Source organism: Trachurus japonicus, chromosome 6 (assembly GCF_045865225.1).
Source record: "Trachurus japonicus isolate A0001 chromosome 6, Traja_1.0".
NCBI lineage: Eukaryota > Metazoa > Chordata > Actinopteri > Carangiformes > Carangidae > Trachurus > Trachurus japonicus.
Window position 1 is genome coordinate 2,442,712 of NC_140912.1, and position 22,612 is coordinate 2,465,323.

A 22,612-nucleotide genomic window follows, 5' to 3' on the forward strand; every position below is an offset into this window, starting at 1 on the left:
AACTACAATCTGCTGCTCTCATTAGAACAGCTTATTACAGTAAAGGCTCACTGTGTGCTGCATCTGTCGACCCTGTGAACAATGTCTCTCTCTAACATACACACACACACACACACACACACACACACACACACACACACACACACACACACACACACACATCACACACATCACACATCACCCTGACCTGTTTATCTCCATAATTCCGGAAATTATTGATATTCTCAGACAGCGCTGGTGCATTACTGAAGAAAAATATTGACTTTTCTTTCATTTTCATAATTGACAGCATTTTAATATTGATGTGAGCACAGCATTGATCCTAACTCATTGACATGTGGCCATAAACAGCTCTGTTAGGCACATGAAGCTTGAGGGGGAGAAGTTATGTTAGTAGAAATGTTTAGTCCTGATGTTTCAAGGTGATATGAATATCAAAATGTTGATTTTAGAGATACAACTTCTTCCTTAATCTTACCAGTACGATACCAATGCATGAAGGTCTCATTTTGTCCCCCTCTGAGCCTCTCTTCTACATCTGGACATGGACATCTACCTTAGGGACCTAAGCTAGATATCACCTATACCACTAACCCTGTTTGGATGTGACCTGTTAGTTAGATAGTTAGTTTTAAAATGAAACTAAGATATTATTATTTTGATCGCAATTTTGACCATTACTAGCCTATATTTGTAAATTGGGTCCTGGCATCCTTGTGTGTAGTGATTCAATGTATGAGCTGGTAATATATGTTAAGTGTTTGTCTTGGATGTTTTGTTTTGTATGTGTATGTATTAAGTATGTGTTTTCTGTATGTATTTTTGTTTTTATGTATTAATGTGTTGTGTGTTAATGGTTTGTATTTGTCATTTATTACGATGAAAAGAAGAATAGCTGCTGCGTGGCAAAAGCTAATAAACAAACAAACCTGTTGTCATTGTTTTATGAAGCAAGTTAAACCCTCTGTAAAACACAAGCCAATGAATACTGTAAAATTGTTATTTTTACACAGGATATTGATCACACTTCCAGCGATCAGCTGCTGCTCATGGAACAAAAAACCATATGCTGTCATATGCTGAGGTCTCCAACTGTGTGTCAAAGGCTAGAAATGCTGATCTACTTAAATAGAAATATCGTCAAAATGTGATAACTATAGGTCATCAAATATAGGTCCAAGTCCAGAGAGGATAGCATCTGGGTCTGGGTCTGGGTCTGGTCTGCAGCTCGCCTTTTAGTGATCCCAGCCAACGGCTAACACAACACTATTTACAAGAAATCAATTCTTCTTTCCTGCTCTATAACAGTCGCCATCAGTGGCTGCAAAGCACAACTTCCTGTGACAGCTACTGTTTTAGAGCTGAGAAGCTAAATTTATTTCTGTGAAAACCCTGTTTAATCTGGGTGTGAAACTGTTAAGTTCATTGATAAATTACCTGGTATCAGATCAGTGCATAGACCAGGGTACTCACTATTCCAGATCCAGTATTTCAGTACAGGATATGATGCATTTCTGATTCTACTGTTGAACAGACAAACTTGGATAAATATCTGTTGCATAAATAATGGCATGCTATTGCCAAAGCCCACAACTGTGTTCATGTGTATTTATCCAACAAATTTATTTTATTTCCAAATTAATGTGACATGTAAAGACACAAACATAGATGTGCCACCACACTGAGCTTTCAAATCTAAAGGTGAAAACTGGCTCCTGAAGTTATCAAACCTGCTTCAGTTAAAGATTATCAGTCTCAGCCATTCGGGGTGAAGAGCTTCAGTACATCAGCAAAACTTGGTGACATTCATTCAAAAACATAAATTCATAGAAAAACACGGGCGAGTTCAGCAAAGTGTCTATCTGATCGGATAATGGCGTCAGTCAGATGTTCAGTGTGTCAGCGTATTTAAATCTTTCTGTGGTGAATGGTTTTGAGTGCACGCACACTGCACAGCCTCAGTGGACTGATTTAATATTTCTCTAACCATAGAAACTGTAAAATCCAAATACCCATACCTGCACATGCGAAACCAACTGCTCACTGTGACAAAGCTGCTGCAGGTGGACTATGTGCAAGGGTTGCAGCTGAAAGATTAAGTTGCAATGCCATTAATAATCATGAACAATGACACACATGGTTCAGAGAAAAAAGAAAAATACGAACTACAACAAGCATCAAACACCAAGGCCAGGAAAGTGCCAATACTGCAGTTCCTATAATGGCCACTTGAGGTCCCTCTTCTGTTTGTCTAATTGTTTTACAAATAGTAGGTGGCCACTAGGGGTGTAACGAAAACCGATTTGAATCGGAAAATCGATTTTGATTTAATCGTCGGTAGACGATAGACGGATGAATCAGTCTCAAAGTAGCTTGAACCGGCCGATGGCCAGATTACAAAGTTATAAATCGGTTTAATGTTGCTGATGCAGCTGCGGGACCATCTCCCTCTTTTCCACTCGCGCCATCAGTCATATTTCACAGCAAAAAGTTACACAAATCAAACAAATCCTACCGCATCGAACCAAATCGAATCGTTCCATTTTAAAATGTATCATTCCTGAATCATATCATAGCCCACCCCATACGTATCGGATCATCTTGTAATGGAGAGATGCACACACCCCTAGTGGCCACAGTAGGCAGTGCACAGTTTAACTTAGTCTCTTAACTCACCACACATACTCTTCACACCTTATCATCAAATGTAAATTTCCCCACTGTGGGACAAATAAAGGAATCTTAACTTAACTTATGCAGTTATGTGATGAAATGATGCTACATCCAAGCCAACATTGGAATACCAAAAACGGCAGTTCCCCTAATGACCACTAGAGTGTGTCTCCAACAGTGAGTCCCCGTAGACTCTAATGTTAAAATGTCCAACTTTACAGAGAAAATAAACATGTTTACAGCCTGGTACAGAAACAGTTTTTGTCTCTGCAGCTGATATCCTCCTTCATGACTACTGTTGATAGAACTTACCTGTTTACGTTTCATTAAGACTTAGTTATACAGGACTGACAGGCGGGTCACCTTTCCTCACAACTGTCTCTGCTCACACATGCTCCACCTCTTATGGATTAGCTGGGTGTCAGGGGTGGAATCATACTGGAACAAGATGGCTCACTCTGAGGTTACATCCATCTTTACAGTGTATGTCCTTCACACACACACACACACACACACACACATTGCTGCTGCTGACATAATGCAGGCTGTCATATTGACGTGGTCCATAATGGTTGCTAATGTTAATTGAATATTTTAACGTGGTGTAAAAATCATTCACTCCGTTCTGGCCTCGGGGTGAAAACAAAGGGGTTTTTTTTATATTTTGAGGACAGAGCAGATGTGACTGGCTGGGTCACAACACCTTCTTGAATATCACAAGGATGTGTCTCTTATAGACCATTCTGATGGTGATCATTTAAAAATACATGAGGTCTGAACCTGACCTGAATTATGTAACAGTTTATGAAGCTTTCATGCTCTACCAGTCTAATATTATCATTTACTGTGGCAGGCACTGAATGGTTGGCTCTTGGGAATTTAGGACAACCTTCTTTACTCACATAAAGGATATTTTATGAAGGTAATGAAGTGAAAAGTGAACTCCAACATCTTTTGAACCCACTTCTATCATAACAAAATATGTCAAATATCTTTTGATGAACTGAATTCAGAGTAAAGACGGCATTGACTCTGAGAAAAGGTGATGGTAAATGTTTCATTTATTTTCAGTGCAATCTGCGCAGAGACTTCTGCAGCCATCCCGACACAAAGAAAGAGAATTTCATCTCAGCTCCTCATTACCCTGGAAATATTCAACTCAGCAGCAAGGTGAGCTCTGCGCAGCTCTCGTTTCTTAGAAAGTGCAACATAGTTCCAATGAAACCATATTCAGAAATTAATTTACAGACCAAGAGAGAAGAGGCTGGACTCCCGCTGGGCCACACAACACCTGTGCATCTTGTGCTGTTTTTATGTGTTTCCATGTAACATGAAAGTAAATAATCAGCGCCTTAAAGGGATAGTAGCATTTTTTTAAAGTGGGGTTGTATGATCTACAAATAGCCCCTAAGTACTAATTGCAGTAGAAGACTCTCTGCACTCCTCCCGTTAGCAACGCCAGCCCATAGCCCTGCCCAGAGATTTACAACATACAGTGTTGTGAATGGACCCAAAGAAACGGCCTATTTTCGCGGCCTAAGAGGTTTTACCTGAAAAAATACACAGTTCCATTGTTCGCTATAATATAATTTTTTCCAGCCCTTCAAAGTGCAGGAAAAAAACATTTATTTGGACCTAACCAACTGCTGATCGGCGGGCGCTAACCCTGGGCGGAGGGATACATGAGTTGGTTAGGTCCAAATAAAAACTGCGTTTTTCCCGCACTTTGAGGGGCTGGAAAAAATTATATTATAGCGAACATTGAAACTGTGTATTTTTTTTTTCAGGTAAAACCTCTTTTAGGCCGCGAAAATAGGCCGTTTCTTTGGGTCTGTTCACAACACTGTATGTTGTAAATCTCTGGGCAGGGCTATGGGCTGGCGTACTTAGGGGAGTACTTAGGGGCAATGTTCCCTCTAATTTTCAAAACTCCTGAGCAGAAATTCAACTCCCCTGATGATCTGCTTGAGCGACTGTGAGCGACAGCTTAAGCAAACACAGTACGTCCACATGCTGGTGCTATGGCCTCACCTCTCCAACTCCAAATATCAATACAATTGGCTATTACTATAATGATTAATAACAGATTATTTTGACAACATTACCTAGGCTACTCCATATCTAGGTCAGTTACAGTTAATGATACAATATTCTTTTGGCAAAATAGATTTTGCATTTATTGCCATATGAACAATATGGAAAATAACTAACATCAAGTTGGTGTCATCAACTCTTGGCACAGAAGCATTCTTGATATGAACAGTAATAATAATTCTCAAGCAAAAACTTAAATCGTAGTTGCACTACAGACTACGGTTAAGGTCATAAATTTCACAATTCGAAGCGCACATTAGGGAGAAATAAACAGTAAACTAGTCGGGGATATTTGAGTGTGCAACTTTTTTTGTCTTCTGGGCAAAGAGGTGGGGAGCAGTGTGCAATTGCACAGTAAAACACCTTAGAGGGAACAGTGCTTAGGGGATATTTGTAGATCATACAACCCCACTTTAAAAAAATGCTACTATCCCTTTAAAAATAGAATTTGAGAGGGTTCAATCCTAGTCTTCACAGTCACAAAAACTTGCATGGGCTACTCATCTTCACTGCTAGGCTCCTTGCCATGGATAGAAACTTACCAAAGTAAAATGGTGTCATTTTTCATCAGTTCATCTTTAAGTTCTGGGGACAGTTTTGCCATATTTGAAGAACTTTCCCCTACTGAGACATTGCGTAAATAGTTTTGTGACAAATGGTTAACTCAAAGACATAATGTCTTCATTTCTTTTTAAGTCCTTCAAAACATCTGTTTATGGTCAAGTGGCAGCGACCTCTCGTGTCCAAGATAATTATGACACAAGCAGAGGAGAGAGTTATAGAAAGTCCACCCAGGAAGTTAGGTTATAGTTGTATGTTAAATGTGGCTTTCAAAGTTTCAATTGTTTACCAAAAATTATTCATACATACATAGTATGTTTTCTGTTGCAGGTGCGTAGGTCAGTGTTAATATGCTTCTTGCTTAGCACCACAGTTTATTAGATAACTGACGTCACAAGACCGTCCTCAGAGTCACTTCCTCACTCTGAGGACGTTTCAGTTAAAAAGGTTTGGTAACGTCACGTGATTCTGACTGCAATCAGTCTTGTTACTTAAAGGGATAGTTCACCCCAAATTGAAATTTCACTCATTATCTACTCACCCTCATGTCGACTAAGGGCTGGGAGAAGTTTCAGAGTTATCCGTTCCTTCTCTGAGTTACGGGGGGGTCCGTGCAGCAGTATTTGTCACAGGGGGTCTCGGCGTAGCAGTGCATGTCCATATAACGGTTGCAAATGGATACCAACTGTCTTCGTAACAAAAAGACACACCAAAAAACATCCAAATACCTCCATGCTGCTCGTATGTAATGTCCGTCTTGTATTGGAGCCCCGAAATGCAAAATTGTCCCGAAAAAAATTAAATAAGTCTATATTTCAAGCTTGTTTTGTAGCGAAAGCTCTGGGAACTGGGAAGAGGACAGACCCTGGTTCGTCCAAATTTGACGAACCGGGAAGAGGAGCTTCGAGAAGCTTCCGCTACAAACAAGCTTGAAATATAGACTTATTTAATTTTTTTCGGGACAATTTTGCATTTCGGGGCTTCAATACAAGACGGACATTACATACGAGCAGCATGGAGGTATTTGGATGTTTTTTGGTGTGTCTTTTTGTTACGAAGACAGTTGGTATCCATTTGCAACCATTATATGGACATGCACTGCTACGCCGAGACCCCCTGTAACTCAGAGAAGCCACGGATAACTCTGAAACTTCTCCCAGCCCTTAGTCGACATGAGGGTGAGTAGATAATGAGTGAAATTTCAATTTTGGGTGAACTATCCCTTTAAATGTCAGTTATCTAATAAACTGTGGTGCTAAGCAAGAAGCAGTGTGTGGGACTCTCTTTTTTTACAAAGATCAAAGTTTAATTGTAAAATGTTAACAAAGTCTCAGTCAGTAACAATCTACATTGACATTTTCCAGTGTCCAAACAGAAGAACTTAATGATGTAATATCAGCAAGGAGCAGTACGCTCCCACAATGCAGAGCCTGCAAACAGCCAAAGGTTGACTTCAACCATAAACTGATTACCTTAACAGTTGCTGGTTAAATTTTCATTTGAATGACCAATCGATTAATGGAGTAATCATTTCAGCTAATAGGCTGTATCTCAGAAGCTTGGGCGGATTAAACCACGCTGCCACAATGGCTGAGGTTGATAGTTAAAATCAGCTGCACCATTAAGCTGAAGACGCCTCCAGAAGCACTCTGAGTAGTCTTTGGGGTCCGAGCAGTTTCAGTGACGGCAGAGCTGGAACAATTCATTCTCGGAAGCCTCCCACTGTGTCCCCGCAGCAGCACAAACTAAGTGAACATGTTATTTATATGAATAAGTGAGGGTCAGAGAGAGGGGACACACACACAGATGGAGCCATGTTGAACTTGGACCACAGTAACACTGACTGCTAAATGGCACGTCTTAATGGAGGCACAACATAAAGCCCTGCTGTTTGTTTCAGCCTGTGACGAGGTGGTGATGGAGAACAGCCTCATGTCTCACTCTGCTGTCTCCCATCATCACACTCGCTATTTTCAGCTCACCGCTGTGTTCACACTGATACTTATGGTAACGTGCCGTGCTGTGCATTATGAGTAACTGCATGGTTACTGTCGATGGATATCTAAAGAAACTTCCTTATTTGGTCATCGGGAAATTCAATTAACAATTCAATATGATTTTTCTATATAAAAAGAAGCCTATGAGAGATACTAAAATAAACATGATTTTTATTTGAAGAAGTAATCAACCTAAAACAACAATCCTCTGTAATTGCTTAATATCAAAGAGAACAAAAAAGATATCAGGTGCCCCCAATGGCAGCAGAGCCCGAGACTCTGAGACAAACTACAGGTTAAAGGGGCAAATTGGCCCATTGCCATAATCGCTGTGTCATAGCAGCAGGTTTGTTACCTTAATTTGTCGGTGCAAGCTATTTTTAGAGCGGCGGAGTGGAGCAGCAGGCTGCTCAGAGCTATGCTATGGAGGCTAAAGGAATTTCTTGGTTTCCCTCATCAAACTCATCAAATACACAATCCAACAACTCCAAAACGCTTTCGTGGACAAGTTGTGAGCTGCACAATCACCACGCTATGAGATAATAATGGAACGTTACGAAACAGAGCCATTTTCGAGGTAAATACAGAGTCTGCTTGCTCAAAAACTGTCCCTGAACACAACGCGCATCAGCGGTTTTGCACGAATTTGCCTCTAAAACAACTCTGTCTGGTAACGTTGTGTTATTATCTCATAGCGTGGTGAATGTGCAGGTCACAACTTGTCCAGAAGGGAGCAACTCCAATTGAGCCCCATGTTAAACCAACACTAAGGAACTTTTCAACCTTCATAAAATATTTTCATAACTTTTGTGATGATACATCGACTTACAACAAGTTGAATGACACCTCTGTCATGGCCTGAGGGGGTCTGTATCTCTTTCTCTGGCACTAAGCAGCTTTGAGGAGCATGGTAGGAACCCTGCTCTCACTTAAGTTTCACTTTCACTTTTGCGAGTCACAACAAGGAGGGAACAGGCAAAACGGTACTTTAGCAATGGATTATGTTTGTGTTTTCACTTTGAAATGATCCACTGGAAACAGAAACTTAGTTTTGATGTCTTCTGTTAATTTTAATGCAGGATATTTACAGGGCTTCACGCTAGTGTTCATGGGAAATGGAGTCTTCCTTCAGGCAAAACACTACCGCTTTGGTCCACAGGCACCGCCAAACTCAACCAAAACTGAAAGTTCTTTAGTACTGCTTTAAAATAGCCGACCTTACAGCTTAAAAAAACATATTTACAGCCTGGTACTTTTTTTTTTTTTGGTCTCAACCGATAGTTTCTACCCCCGCACACACTCTGAGGGGGGTGGATTTTTTTTAACTCTACTGTTTTACTGTTATTAGGTTTAAAATTCTGGCCAATTAGGGCGCGGAAACGTTGAGTGTCAGGTACGGAGCAGTCCGGAGACAGGCTGCTTCGAGGCCAGTGGGCGGGTTCTCGGCTGGCCAATCCAACATGGCGCTGTTCAGGCCGCCATATTTGAGTCACAAAAACGACTCCCCAAAACCAATGGATGACGTCACGGATGCTACGTCCATATTTTTTACAGTCTATGGGTACCACCAAGCAAAATGTTGAAAATGTCCCACACCAGTAATAGCCACAATAGCAGTTCAATTTAGTCAACACAAAGTTCATTTCAACTAAGTCCATAAAAAACCCTCCAAAGCCCTCTACAAAAAGTCTTTATAATCCAGAGGATGAGGACGACGGTCAACCTGACTCGACCATCCACCTCGTTTGAAAGCCAGAGATAGGCCCAGATGGGCAGACAGTATGGGGAGCCACCATCTTACCTCTGACTGCACCATTTTAAAAATGGCTGTCAATTATTGAGGAAAAGGCTCCGGCTGGAGGTCAAACAGGGGTGTGAATTAACAGCGGAACTGATTGAATTTGGAAAAAAAAATATTTTCCTGGCAGATCTCCAGAAATCAATTCATAATGAGTTTACAATAAAGCTGGCAGTGTTATGAATTAACACTGTGCACACATTGTGTCTCCACTTTGTTGCCTATTACAGTACGATCCCTCTGATTTCTGTCATTCAAACAACTCAGAAGAAAACTTCATTTCTAACTGCCAACTTAGTCTATTAAAATGAACACGGTTAATGGGACAGGCTGGGCTCAGAGATAACGTGCAAGGGCTCAGCTCAATTTTTTGAGCCAGAACAAACAAACAAACAGAACAAACCTGAGCTTTTCACAAATAACAAGACAAAGCCACGGTGCTCGCCATTGTGTGTGTGCATTATACTGTGTTTGAGCCACTTGTCCTTATTTCTTCTCAATTGTTAAGGCACTTTGTGTTTTTAACGGTGCTATATGAATAAAGCAGTACCGTAATAATAATTGTGATGATAATAATAATAACATTTCCTTAATTCATTTAGGCCGGGATGATTTAGTACCATGAACAATGATGTGAATTCTAGCAAACCTGCAACTGTCATAGTTTTACAATATCACCCTGGTGAAATTCATGCCCCTCACATGTCATGTCATGTTATCATTTACCCTCTTTGTCCTTGTCTCACCAAAAAAAAAAAAAAACAGCAACAGGGTTTATACACAGCAGCTCAATAAAGAAAAGCATGTACTTCCCAGCAGCCTCTGTGGGGACTAGTCAGACAATATGTGATCTTCATCAATTTAAAGGGATAGTTCAACATTTTGGCAAATTGGCCCATTGCCATAATCGCTATAGTCATAGCAGTAGGTTTGTTACCTTTATTTGTCGGTGTAAGCTATTTTTAGAACGGCAGAGCGAAGCAGCAGTCTGCTCAGGGCTATGCTATGGAGGCTAAAGGAATTTCTTGGTTTCCCTCATCAAACTCATCAAATACAAAATCCCCAAACTCCAAAACGCAATGGTGGACAAGTTGTGACCTGCACATTCACCACGCTATGAGATAATAATGGAACGTTGCGAAACGGAGCCATTTTCGAGGTAAATACAGAGCCTGCTTGCTGAAAAACTGTCCCTGAATGCAACGCGCATCAGCGGTTTTGCGTTTTGGAGTTGTTGGATTGTGTATTTGATGAGTTTGATGAGGCAAACCAAGAAATTCCCTTAGCCTCCATAGCATAGCCCTGAGCAGCCTGCTGCTTCGCTCCGCCATTCTAAAAATAGTTTACACCGACAATTAAAGATAACGAACCTACTGCTATGACTATAGGGATTATGGCAATGGGCCAATTCGCCAAAATGTTGAACTATCCCTTTAAGATAAGAACGTGATTATCTAGTAGTCTCTCAGTCAAGGTTTACTTACAACTCTGGTCTGGTTTAATTGACTATTGGTTCAATATTAAATTTAAAATGTTGGCTAGGTCAGCATACTGGATATGGATGCACATCACTCAGTAAATAATCCTCACCATGTGTTCAGCCACAGTATTTCAGTTGTGAACATCTCTGGATGTGAAATCTGGCTGAGCCTGTTTCAATGGACTTGATAACACAGATTAAATTAAATGATTATAAATTAAAGCTGCAGTCACAGTCCACAGGCTCATGTTTATATTGTATGAGTAAAGCTAAGTCAAGTGTGACTATGTGGCCAGATTAATCCAGAATTGTTATGGGAATTAATAAAGAACTGGGCCAATAAGAAAGATCAGTACGGTATTGGTATCAATAAAATCTTATCAATCTCATCCGCACTCTTGTACAGTACTTTCCCTCCCTTTTGTCCCCGTCTTTCTTTTTCTCTGAGGTGTAGCACACACACACACACACACACACACACACACACACACACACACAATCTCTCCTGCTTCTCCGTTTCGACACATTAAATAACGACAAAGCCTCCTCATCACGCAGTGCTTCTCGTTTCTGTGTTTTCCGCTCATGTCAGTGAATTATGTGTGACTAGCGTGAAAAACCAGTGCTGGGAGTGGAAGCAGCGTGTGTTCCTCTCTCCTACACAGCGCTGAATGGTGGGTGGAAATAGACTCAGGAATTGCTGCAGCTTTTTCTCAGAGCAAAACCGATCAATAATCAAGTGAGGTTTTATTTTTTTTTTACAAAATAATCAGCGCCTTTCAAACATAACAACGCTCTCTGTGTTCTCAACCGCCGCATCTGTCGATAATGTAACTGATCTTCTCCTTTACACTAGGGGTGGGGGGGGATTTCCGATTCTTAGATACATCGCGATTCACACGTGGACGAATATGAATCAATTCACAAACGTCCAAATTTTGATTATTTAAATCTGTTAAAGTAATACAGACGGTTCTAAAATGCAGAACAAAGAAGCACAGCATCAGGAATGGACACATCGCACAGAGAAAACAAACATGGCTGACCTCAGCTGCACCGACCAGCTCTTTCTAATCTAAAAGCAGGCGTGTGGAAACACTTCAGCTTCTACAACGTTGGCGGCGGAAGCGAACTGGACAAGAGCCAAGTTGTATGTAAGCTGTGTCATGCTAAAATAAAATACTTTGGCAACACAACCACACGTTTCAATTTTTGTGATTCAAGATACCTGTTACCTTTAGATCTGTACAACAAAGTTGTAACTTTCAAGTTTGCACACATTTCCATTAGTTGAAATGAATTCAACTCAAAAATAAACATTTTGAAAAAGTGCATCAACATACATAAATTAAAGATGCATCAATAATTGTTTTATAATCAAATCGTAGTCCCTGAATCGTAATTGTAATGGAATCCTGAGGTGCCCAAAGATTCCCACCCCTACTTTAAACGCTCTATTTTGTATTCATTTTATTTCCAATGGTTGCCTGTTGCGCTGTTTGAAGCTGATACAGTGCGATGTGAAGACTGCTGCCAGCACAAACGCCTCAGACTGTATCAGAAGGAGAGATGCTGAGGAGGCCAGGAGGAGTGAAGCCCTGCTCATGATCCAGCAACAACAACCCTGAAGCAAGAAACACAAACACTCTGTTTTTACAAACAGCCCCAACAGCCACCTTATAGATCACCTGCTGAGTGTTAAGGCCTGCTAATGATCTCACTATATATTGATCACCTTACAGCACAGGCCTCCGAATCTGCCTTTATCAAAGGAACATTAACACTGGTAATGCAATCACTAATAATGTCCAACTGAAATATTACATCTTAACAGCACTCAACCAACAGTCCAGATGAAGTAAACACATTAAACGGGGACCAGTCATCACATCCAAATAGCAAATGTTTAACTGTCATTTTTGTAGATGACCTGGATTAATCCATCATGGAACCTTATTTTCAATCAATCGGCCACTGATCGATCAGCTTCTTTTTGTGTGCAAGGACGTTGTTGAAAACTGAACTACTAGAAGTGGCAATGCTGATGAATGCTAAATTTTGCTAAATGATGTAACAGGTCAATTATCATATTCATACATTTTTTTGTTTTTGCTGGTTTCTGTAATGGGAAACTTAATTTCTGTCTTGATGAGTTATGAAATGTAATCAATCTAGTACCTCACCCTTTAACCAGACTGTCCTTGTTGAACAAACAAGTATGAACCTCTCTGAACCTACCTAATGTTTAACGTTCTGTAAGTTCGAGACATACTGTGTACTTGTACCGGTTGAACTGTCTGGACAAACATGTATACGTGACCATCAGTGTATAAAAGTCTGACGCTATCGTTGATCTGGGTCCAGTGTCTCGAGACCACTGGTTGACAGACACTGCACCCTATTCGGCCGAATAGCGAGACTAGGTCTCAGAATCTCCTTGATGATCATTGCTGACTATTGCTGGTTGTTCATATTAATCTGATCTGATATTCTGTAATAAATTCTATAAATCTCAGTAAGACTTATTGCTGTCTTTACTTCCTCACCATAGAAGTGAACTTTTGCCTCCACAGTTTCAACAGTCGCCCTGAAGTAGAAAACACAACAATACTGTAAGTATAACAAAACACGACACATGAGAAAACACACTGGTTAAAGGGATAGTTCACCCACAATTGAAATTTCTTGCTTGTTTTGTAGTGGAAGCTTCTCGAAGCTCCTCTTCCAAATTTGACGAACCGGGAAGAGGAGCTTCCGCTACAAAACAAGCTTGAAAAATAAACATATTTAATTTTTTCGGGACAGTTTCGCATTTCGGGGCTTCAATACAAGACGGACATTACATACGAGCAGCATGGAGGTATTTGGATGTTTTTTGGTGTGTCTTTTTGTTACGAAGACAGTTGGTATCCATTTGCAACCGTTTTATGGACATGCACTGATACACAGAGACCCCCTGTAACTCAGAGAAGCCACGGATAACTCTGAAACTTAGTCGACATGAGGGTGAGTAGATAATGAGTGAAATTTCAATTTTGGGTGAATTATCCCTTTAACACTGGATTCGCAGTGTCAACAGATTAGCTAGTCTCAGTCTCTGAAAGTGTATTTTAATCTACAGGAAAGTTTATAAAATGCTTTTGTATCAGCAGTTTAGTGATCTGCAGTACAGTCTCAACCACATTCACTTCTTTACTGTGATGTGTCAGCTTGTTTTCCTCCAAACCCTGGGTCGTCCCTCTCTGATGAGTCACCGTGTGGAGGGATGATGATTGGGTTCATTTCAGTGTGACCAGCAGAGATGATGTGTCCACACAGATGGAGAAAAGGGGAAAAGGTGCAGGCATGGGGGGGGGCGTCTGGGCTACATGACAGAGTGAAAATCTGGGGATACAGTGGCAGCCAGTTGCAGGATCTGATGGACTACAACCTTCAGAGTACAGGGTGACATGTTGTTAGAAAAACCCCTCAGAGTACAAACACGCACATATGCAGGGACACGCACACACACATTGCTACAGGGTGGAGAAAGGACATTCATGTAAAAATAATGATATCCAGTCAAACTTGTTTTCTACATCAGTGAGGTGAAGCGAGGTGAACTGAGCCTGGAGCAGAACTGTATGACATGTCCCTGAACTCACCGTCAGACAGCACCCAGACTTCACTACCATGCTGTTCCCCATTGGTTCATGTCATTGTACATGGCATTTCACTATCAGCTGTTTGCAGTCCAGTGACATGTTATTAGTAATGAAGGTCCAAGCATCAACTGCCAAGAATGAAAAAAGAAGCCAACGCTGAAGTGCTAATACCTGCAGTTCCTCAACTGACCACTAGAGTGTCAGCTGCAGAAAGAGAACAACAAGAGCCGCAATCATGTATTGTTGTGCTGTGGTTGCACTAATCATCTCGATAAAAATAAAAAAATGTGCCAGTTTCAAGGCAAACAAGAGAGAAAATACAAAATAGTACACTGAAGATTAATTTTGAGTAGGGATGGGTACCTTTCGCATTTGAATCGATACGGTATCGATACTCGGTACCTGGGAACCAATACCGGTACCAATCGGTACCTGTTTTCGGTACTTTTTGTGTGTGGTAATTAAAAAAAATTTTAAAATAAAAATGTCTAAAATTTTAATATTTACCTCCTAACAACATCACAACTCCTCAGCCTTTAAGAGTATTTTATGTTTTAGGGATGGGCAATGATTTTAATATAATGGAATAGTCATTCAATGAAAAAAAAAAAGTTTATGAGACTATAGTCTTGTCTGAAAAAATGTCTGTTTTTACTGTGGGAAAAGGAGAAACATGGAGAGACTCCTACAGCCATCAGAAAGCTCTGTGTGAAATTTTGTGAAATTAAAAAAAAACTGAAACTGCAGTGCAAACTCTGCAACATGTGGACTTAACGTTTTGACGAGAGGAGAGGGGGAGACTTCATCCTCGTTTACATGTGCTCTCATTATGTGACGAGGACATGACGGACCGCTTCGGTACGGATTGTCACAACAGTCCGTTCATCATTGTTAAATGACGGACGGCTGTTTTTCACGTAGTGATTTAAAACGACGGGCTGGCTCTACCGCTTCTCCGCGTCTCATTTCAGAGAGAGAGAGAGAGAGTGAGAGAGAGAGAAGGGGGGCGGGCGCGAGTGTGCGGGGCTCATGCAGACTGCACTCTTGCTGACGCACGACGAAGGTGCGTTCAGGTACCGAAATGTGGTACCGATTGACTTTATGTGAATCGATACTCGGTACTTTGGTGGGAATTCGGTCGGTACCAAAAAAGTACCGAATTTCGGTACCCATCCCTAATTTTGAGCAATATAATGTGATGGACACATTGGTTTGAACGGTGATAAAGATATGCCCGCAGGCACAGCTGTATGACTGCAGCAAATGAGTTATGAAATGTTTACGACAGGGATTGTATACGAGGTTACAATAATGGAAAGAAAGCTAAGATTAATTAACGTTATATTATTTTAAATTTCATACCCAGCGATGCAGTTGCAGTTGGCAGTCAGGATGCAGCTATTCCAGACTTTATACATGTCCGTCCTCTTCCCTTTTCTCTTACTAAGCAGCACATCAGTCCTCAGAGCCACAAAGTTTTGTCATCATGTAAGAGAAGCCTACGTCCTGAACGTGATTGTCTGTTTCATAGCTGTAGGGATGCACATTGTTGTTTTTAACCAATAACCCAAGCTCGTTGACCGATTAATAAACGTTAACTGATAGGAATAAAATGCTCTGAGTGTCTGTCGCTTGCGCCAACAGCCGATCCTCGGTCCTGAGACGATGATCGACCATGTTTTTTTGTTGTTTTTTGCCGTTATAAAACCTACAGTCTATGTATAAAACACACACTTTTGTCTCCAGGTAATAAACTGTTGTAGTACGGTGACAGCATCGCTAGTTAACATCGCTTTGAGTAAACCAGATCCATGGAGTAAACTTGAAGTTTTTTTTCCTCTGATCTCAGAATCTCCTCCAGGTCTGCAAGCAAGACTACTCCCTCTAAACTTCAATGTCCAACTATACAGCAGAAATCAAACAATTTCACCACCTTCATGCCAACTGTGTAGTCGTGAATATTTAGAGAACCCACCTGTTTACATTTCAATAAGACTTATGAATAATTGGTAGTGTGGCTCTTTGGAATGACAGGTGGGTGATTTGTGCTCACAACTGACACACGCACCTATTCGCCCATTGTCTCATTAACCAGCGGTTAGGGCTGGAGTCAGGCACTACAAAGATGCTGATGGTGATGGTGATTATTGTTTATTTATCCGATACGATTTTGACTTGTTTTAAAGCAGATATCATCGGCACGGCCGTTTCGGCTAATGCTGTGTTCAAGGCAGGCTTTTGAAACCGTAAGTTACAGCTTCAAGTCACAACTACGACTTGGTAGCGTTCCAGGTAACCCGTAGCTCGTGTTTTTACCGTCCTGTTGTCTGTGAAAGTTCCCTATAACGGCCACTCGTAACTTCCGACCCGTGAACTCGTACCAGATCGAACTGGTATGACTTCACAGGAAGGAAAAACACAAAGTACGAGTTTCCTTGAACGCACCATGAGTTAGCAGCCCCCGCCCTTGTCAGGCATCAATTGGTCCTCGTGCTACGTCACCACATTCACGCGCATCCCTTGGCTGCACACACAGCCCTTCATGCCGTTCTCTCCCCTCATTGGATAACACTTGTATCCCACAAGGAAAATTTTCTCCTCGGGTTACAGCAGAGCAGAGTGACGGAGAGACTCGTGTTTAGGCTGAAATACTTCATGTAAGTGATTGCTGACGGAAAACAGGACTATTTAGGACTTATATTAACAAAAACATTCCACTGATATCTGCTTTAAGGGGAGACACCCCAGGTGAATAGGGCAAAAAATTTAAATAAGAGAGATCACCATGAAACTTCCCAAGTTTATGGCCCAATTCCGATTCTATTTTTCATCCCTACCCCTCCCCCTAGCCCTACCCCTAGCCCTTAACCCTTGCCCTTGAAACGGAGCTACAAGGAGTAGGGTTGAAAGTCAACCCCTACGAATTGGGACACCACTTCAACAATCACATGCGTCATCAGTCGTCTCTTCTGGCTTTCACATAAGCAGACGTGACGAGCTTTTGCCACAAATCCTCTATTCAGAACCACGTTAACTTAATAAAATAAAATACAATTTAATGAAGAATGATCGGTTCATTGTAAAACATTTATTTATTGATGTAAATGTGGTGATTTCTGTATAGGCTACAGATCCCCCAGTGCTGCTTCTGTGTCCAAAACACATGAAGCTTCACTTTTAATTCAAACAAATTAATGCGACAATTGTTACATTTCATCAATGAGATGAGCATTTATCTACTAAAAAGAATGTAACTACGCGGCGGTAAACCTTTAAAACCCTGCGGGTAAGTTAATTAGCGTCCGTCTTTTCTACCGGGACGAGGTCGGGAGGTTGGCCGGCTGACAAGCTCTCCGGACGGGGTGGTGTCTCCGTGACGAGCCGCTGATCTGCTCCACAGGTGGAGGCTCCAACGTGGAGTTTCACTTCTCCGAAAAACATCGGAGCAAACGTCTAAACAGCCTCATGTGGATAAACCGACCGCACATTGGGGATCTAAACAGCTACTTTCTCGCATGAAAAAATATTAAAACTTAACAAAATGACGTAATAACAGCGCTACAGTGAGAAATAAATCAGCTGCCGGTTGCCGCAAGATGCATTCTGGGAAACTTGCCATAGCCCTCGGTCCGTAGTGTGCCCCTGAAAAATCTCAGTTTCGAGGGCGAGATAGCCCTACCACTTCCCCCTAACCCTCGTCTGAACCAGAATTGGGACACCCCTACCACTTCACGTGAACGCGCAAAACGAAGGGTTAGGGCCAAGGGCTAGGGCTAAGGGGAGAATCGGAATTCGGCCTATCACTCACATTAAGACACATATTTTTTGTATTACTAGTTTTGTCAAATTTTACGTTTAAATATGTAAATGAGGCAATATCTGATGAAATATGCGCTAATTTGCATACATTTCCTGACCCGAAATCTGAAAAGTGGATAAAGCCCCTTTCAAAATTCTTGTTTCATTTTGTTGACATATTAGAGTCAGAAGTTTTTACAGAGGGGATTTTGAATATCTCTTTTTATTACTTTGTAAATGAGAAAATACTGTCACCAGCCCTAAAAAATCCAATTTCGCCATGTTTTTAGGGATAAAATGTTGAATAAATCAGGCTGTGAATGATATATCAACAATCCCCTCTGTAAAAACCTTCAGAATATAGACAGGAATAAAACTGGAAGGTCTGGTGTCTGTAAGTGCTGCTGAAGTTGAGATTTCGGGTTCAGAGTCTGAGGAAAAACTCATTTTGAGAAAACGGCCTTTAAAGACTTGTACTGTAAAATTCCATAGATTGTTAATGTAAATCATACGTTTACGATTGGTTGCGGATACGGAGGAAATGACCATTTTTGAAGCTTACATCATTGTTCAGGAGAGCTTTACAATGATACCTGACATGAATATGGGTCAGACAACAGACACAGCTCAGTATGTCAGTAGCTGTTAACTATTGGCGAACTTAGGAGAAACCAACAAAAGAGACAAAATGATGTAAAATAACCACCTTAATGTGGATTTTCTACCATTTCGTTTGACTTTTATGAAAGAATACATGTTAAGGAAGAAAAATAGCCAAAAATCTCAAAATTGATCAGTGCATGAACAAACAGTGTTTTTGCCTGGGGTGTCTCGCCATAAAGCACTGCAAGAAGCTGGTGAGAAACGGTATTTGGTTTCAGCCTATGTATTTGTACATACATCTGTGAGAAATGACAATAAAGTGTCTTGAGTCTTGACTCTTGAGTCTTGAGGGTCTCATTCTGAGCTCTGCAGCTGCTCCTTAGAAACCTGTGGGTGATGTCATGGAGACCACCTCCATCTTCATTTATAGTATGGGATGGGCCAAGCACCGATCTTCAACTGGTACTCTTGCTCGGTCAGAAATAAATAAGCTCCTGCAGGATCCGAGCATCCCGCTACTAAACTGAGAAATTTGTCATCATGACATCACAGTATGTTACTTTATGGGTTTGTAAATTGAAGCCATTGCTCCCATCAGGCTACAGTCTGTTGACTGACGACCCATTACATGCCCATGTTGTAGTTCTGTGGATTCTGGTTAAAGGCAGGGCACAGAGTCATTCACATGCCTTATATAAGGTGACAGAGTCATTCCTTTGCTCACACACTGCAGAAAATTAGACATGCTGCTTGGACAAATATCAAGATCATCTGTTTTTAAATGTTCCCATTTCTAACATCCCAAAATACAGAGGCATCGTGTTCTCTCGCTTTATATTTAGTAAATGACTGACTGTGGAAATGCATGACACACACACAGTATATCAACCAAACGTGTAGAGCAAATGTATTATTCAGTGTTGATGAATTCAGCTCCGACACAACATCCGAGTGTGAATGCTGAGCAGCATCAACACAGGTGAAACAAGGACGGCTGAGGAACATTGAACACAACACAAACACACAAGACATCAGTGCTTTGTGATGGACTTATCAACCTCTTATACGCACTTCTGCTTTGGTACCTATATACGCAAGATTCTCCTTGTCCTCAACCAATACCATCAAACCCTGACACTTCATCTACATCTTCGCTCTGTTGTTAAACTACCTCGTTAGTTTGGAGTTTTAGTTAAACGTGGACTGATAGCGCAGCTGCACTAAAAGTTTGGATCTCCTCACTGATCTCAATCCATCCTCAGTGAGCCTGTAGCATTGTGTGGTCAGACTTTATCTGCCTACACTCACATGTCACAGCAGGTGGAAACTGAGGTTCCCCGGTTGTCTGTGGTTCCCGGGCTGCTCTAACACAAAAAAAAAGAATCTCTGAGTTGATCTGGGCCTGTGTGGGGTTGTACACTTTTCACTATTGCAGACATTGATATCTGTGTGACTTATCCAAGGTACATCACAAGGAAACTGGTATTTACTCTTAGATTTGGACTGATGAGCAGGTGGGTCATGACTGTGTTCACCTCCCAATGAAAAAGCTGTTTGTACTGTAGATATCTGGACTTGTTTAGCTCTCAGGCTGCTGTTCTCTGCCATAAAAGACAGTATTTAGGAAGACACTGCAGCAAGTGATGAGAAGAAGGAACAGGCCAAGTGATATTTACAGTAAAGGGATAAAATAAGCATTTCCTACTGTGTTTGATTGGAGAACTGGGCCCTTCCTCTGTTCAAAGGTAAATCCATCTTTTGTTTTAAGAACTGATTCACTTGATGAACAACCAAAGCACTCCGTCTTTGTTAAGATCAACCAGAAATGAATGATATCAGGAAAGGTACAACAAGCTGGAAAAAAAAACCTTTAGATTTCTAGAAAAATAGAGGAGCAATCCACTTTTTCTCTGTTTTTCTTTTTACTGAGCACTTCACAGCTGTGACAGAGCAGGTTTCCTCACATTTGAAACAACCCAACAACATCCTCAACACCACAGCTGAGTCTGTTTCCTCTACTGTTCAGTGATGGGAAGATTTAGCCCATGGACTTAATGAAGTGGAGAAGAATCGCCATCCACATGTAGATCATCATAGTCCATTTTGATTCATTTACTGCCAGGAAAAACTCTAATTAAACCAAAAGCACATATTTAAAGCATCAAACTGAGGAGTGTTTTCAGACTCTCAGGATTTATTTTACATCTACATATAGGATCTGCTCTGTTCTGCAAGGTTTGCTTTTATGCTAAATAGATTTAAAATAAATAAATAAAAAATAAATAAATGCGCAATCAAATCATGGCAGACTGCATTTCCACACGCAGTTCTGATTAAAACAACTAACAGTTAAGAGGACGTCTCCAGGCTACAGCAACAGCAACAGCGGCGGCGGCGGCACTTACATGGAGGTGATGTTCTGGAAAAGGTCCTCGATGCTCCCGCTGGTATTCCCGGCGCTCCCGGTGTCTTGGAAGGACAGCAGCGGGAAGAATTTGCTGTCGTCTGACTTATTGCAGTAGATCTCCGTGGGCGAGCAGGTGCAGGTGGGCGGGCAGTCCAGCGAGGAGCTCAGGTAGTTGTGAAAGAAGACGCTGAGCATAAAGACAACCTTCCAGCAGCACCATATCCTCGGAGGGCAACGGACGCTGAATGCGCCAAACGCCGCGCCACATCCATCCATACTGTCTGGGTTGAAGTCCGCAGATTCTCCGAGCAACTTTACAGCAGCAGTGAAAGAAAAGAAGAAAAAAAATTTCAATAAAGGATCAAATCAAATCCGCTGTGGGGACCGGTCCGCGCGGAGGTGGGCGTGTGGTCCCCCTGTCCTCACCTTATTCTCTCAGTCCTGGTGTTAGAATAAAATACATCTCCCCTTCCGTCCGCGCGTATCCATACGTGTGAGTCAGTGTGAGTGTGTGCGAGTGTGTGTGTGTGTGTGTGTGTGTGTGTGTGTGTGTGTGTGTGTGTGTGTGTGTGTGTGTGTGTGTGGGGAAGGGGAGGGGGGGGGGGGTATTTGATGATGCCAGTCACGGCTTCTCTGTGCGGTTACAAAAACACAGCAGAGAAGGCGCAAAAAATCCCGCAAATAGTCCAGGTACACATGAAAGGTTCTGAGCGCGTTCAGTCCGGTTATCTTTCTCTCGTCCTGCTCTCTCAGCATCGTTTTATGTCATCTCTCTCTCTCTCTCTCTCTCTCTCTCTCTCTCTCTCTCTCTGGCGCTGTTACCGGTACCAGGCGGTGAGGACGGTGGAGAGGCATAGGAAGAGAGTGGGAATGAAAGAGAGAGAGAAAGAGTCGATCCTCTATGCCTCAAGTCCCCCCTACCGGGCAGAGGGGTAACTGACACATACACAGCACCAGTCCCACACACACACACACACACACACACACACACACACAAAACCAACTCTTCTTATATAATGTGGTGGAACACTGACTCTGAACATGATGTCGGACAAACTGGTGCAGAGACATATCTGTGGCATCAGGCAGGACTAGGGTGGCAAAGGGGTGGAAAATTTCCAGTAAATTTCCAGAAACTTTCCATGGGAAGTTAAACTGGGGAATTGTGGGAATTTATGGGAAATAACTGGAAATTGGGGGTAATTTAAACAAACTGTATCTCCAAAATATGTAATGTAAATATTTTGTTTTGTCATAAGCAGACATCCATGCAAAATAATACAATTAAAAAAACATGACGTTTCAATAGATTTATTTGTGAGTAGAACTTCATCAAGTTTTAAAGCAGAAGTAAGCGATCCGGTCGTTTTGGATAACTTCCTGTCAGCTGATGGAGTGTTTCAGACCAAACACTCTGTAGAAGTGATTGCTGTCGGAAGATAGAACTATTTAAGACCCCCCCCCCACTGCGTGCAAGTGATTGAGGAATAGCATAGATATTCAAGTGTACTTGCTTTAAATCTGGTTGTTTTATCCAAGATTATGCTACAATATATT

At 41.5% G+C, this 22,612-nt stretch overlaps 1 protein-coding gene across 1 annotated transcript in view; it reads right to left on the reverse strand.

The window, feature by feature from the left end:
- Positions 1-21,835, reverse strand: part of LOC146985344 (NT-3 growth factor receptor-like) — a 177,749-nt gene extending 155,914 nt beyond the window's left edge. The window contains exon 1 of the mRNA XM_085778264.1: positions 21,054-21,835. Coding sequence (XP_085634390.1) covers positions 21,054-21,331 — 278 coding nt within the window. The 5' untranslated portion in view covers positions 21,332-21,835. The remainder of the gene's footprint in view (positions 1-21,053) is intronic.
- Positions 21,836-22,612: the final 777 nt, after the last annotated feature.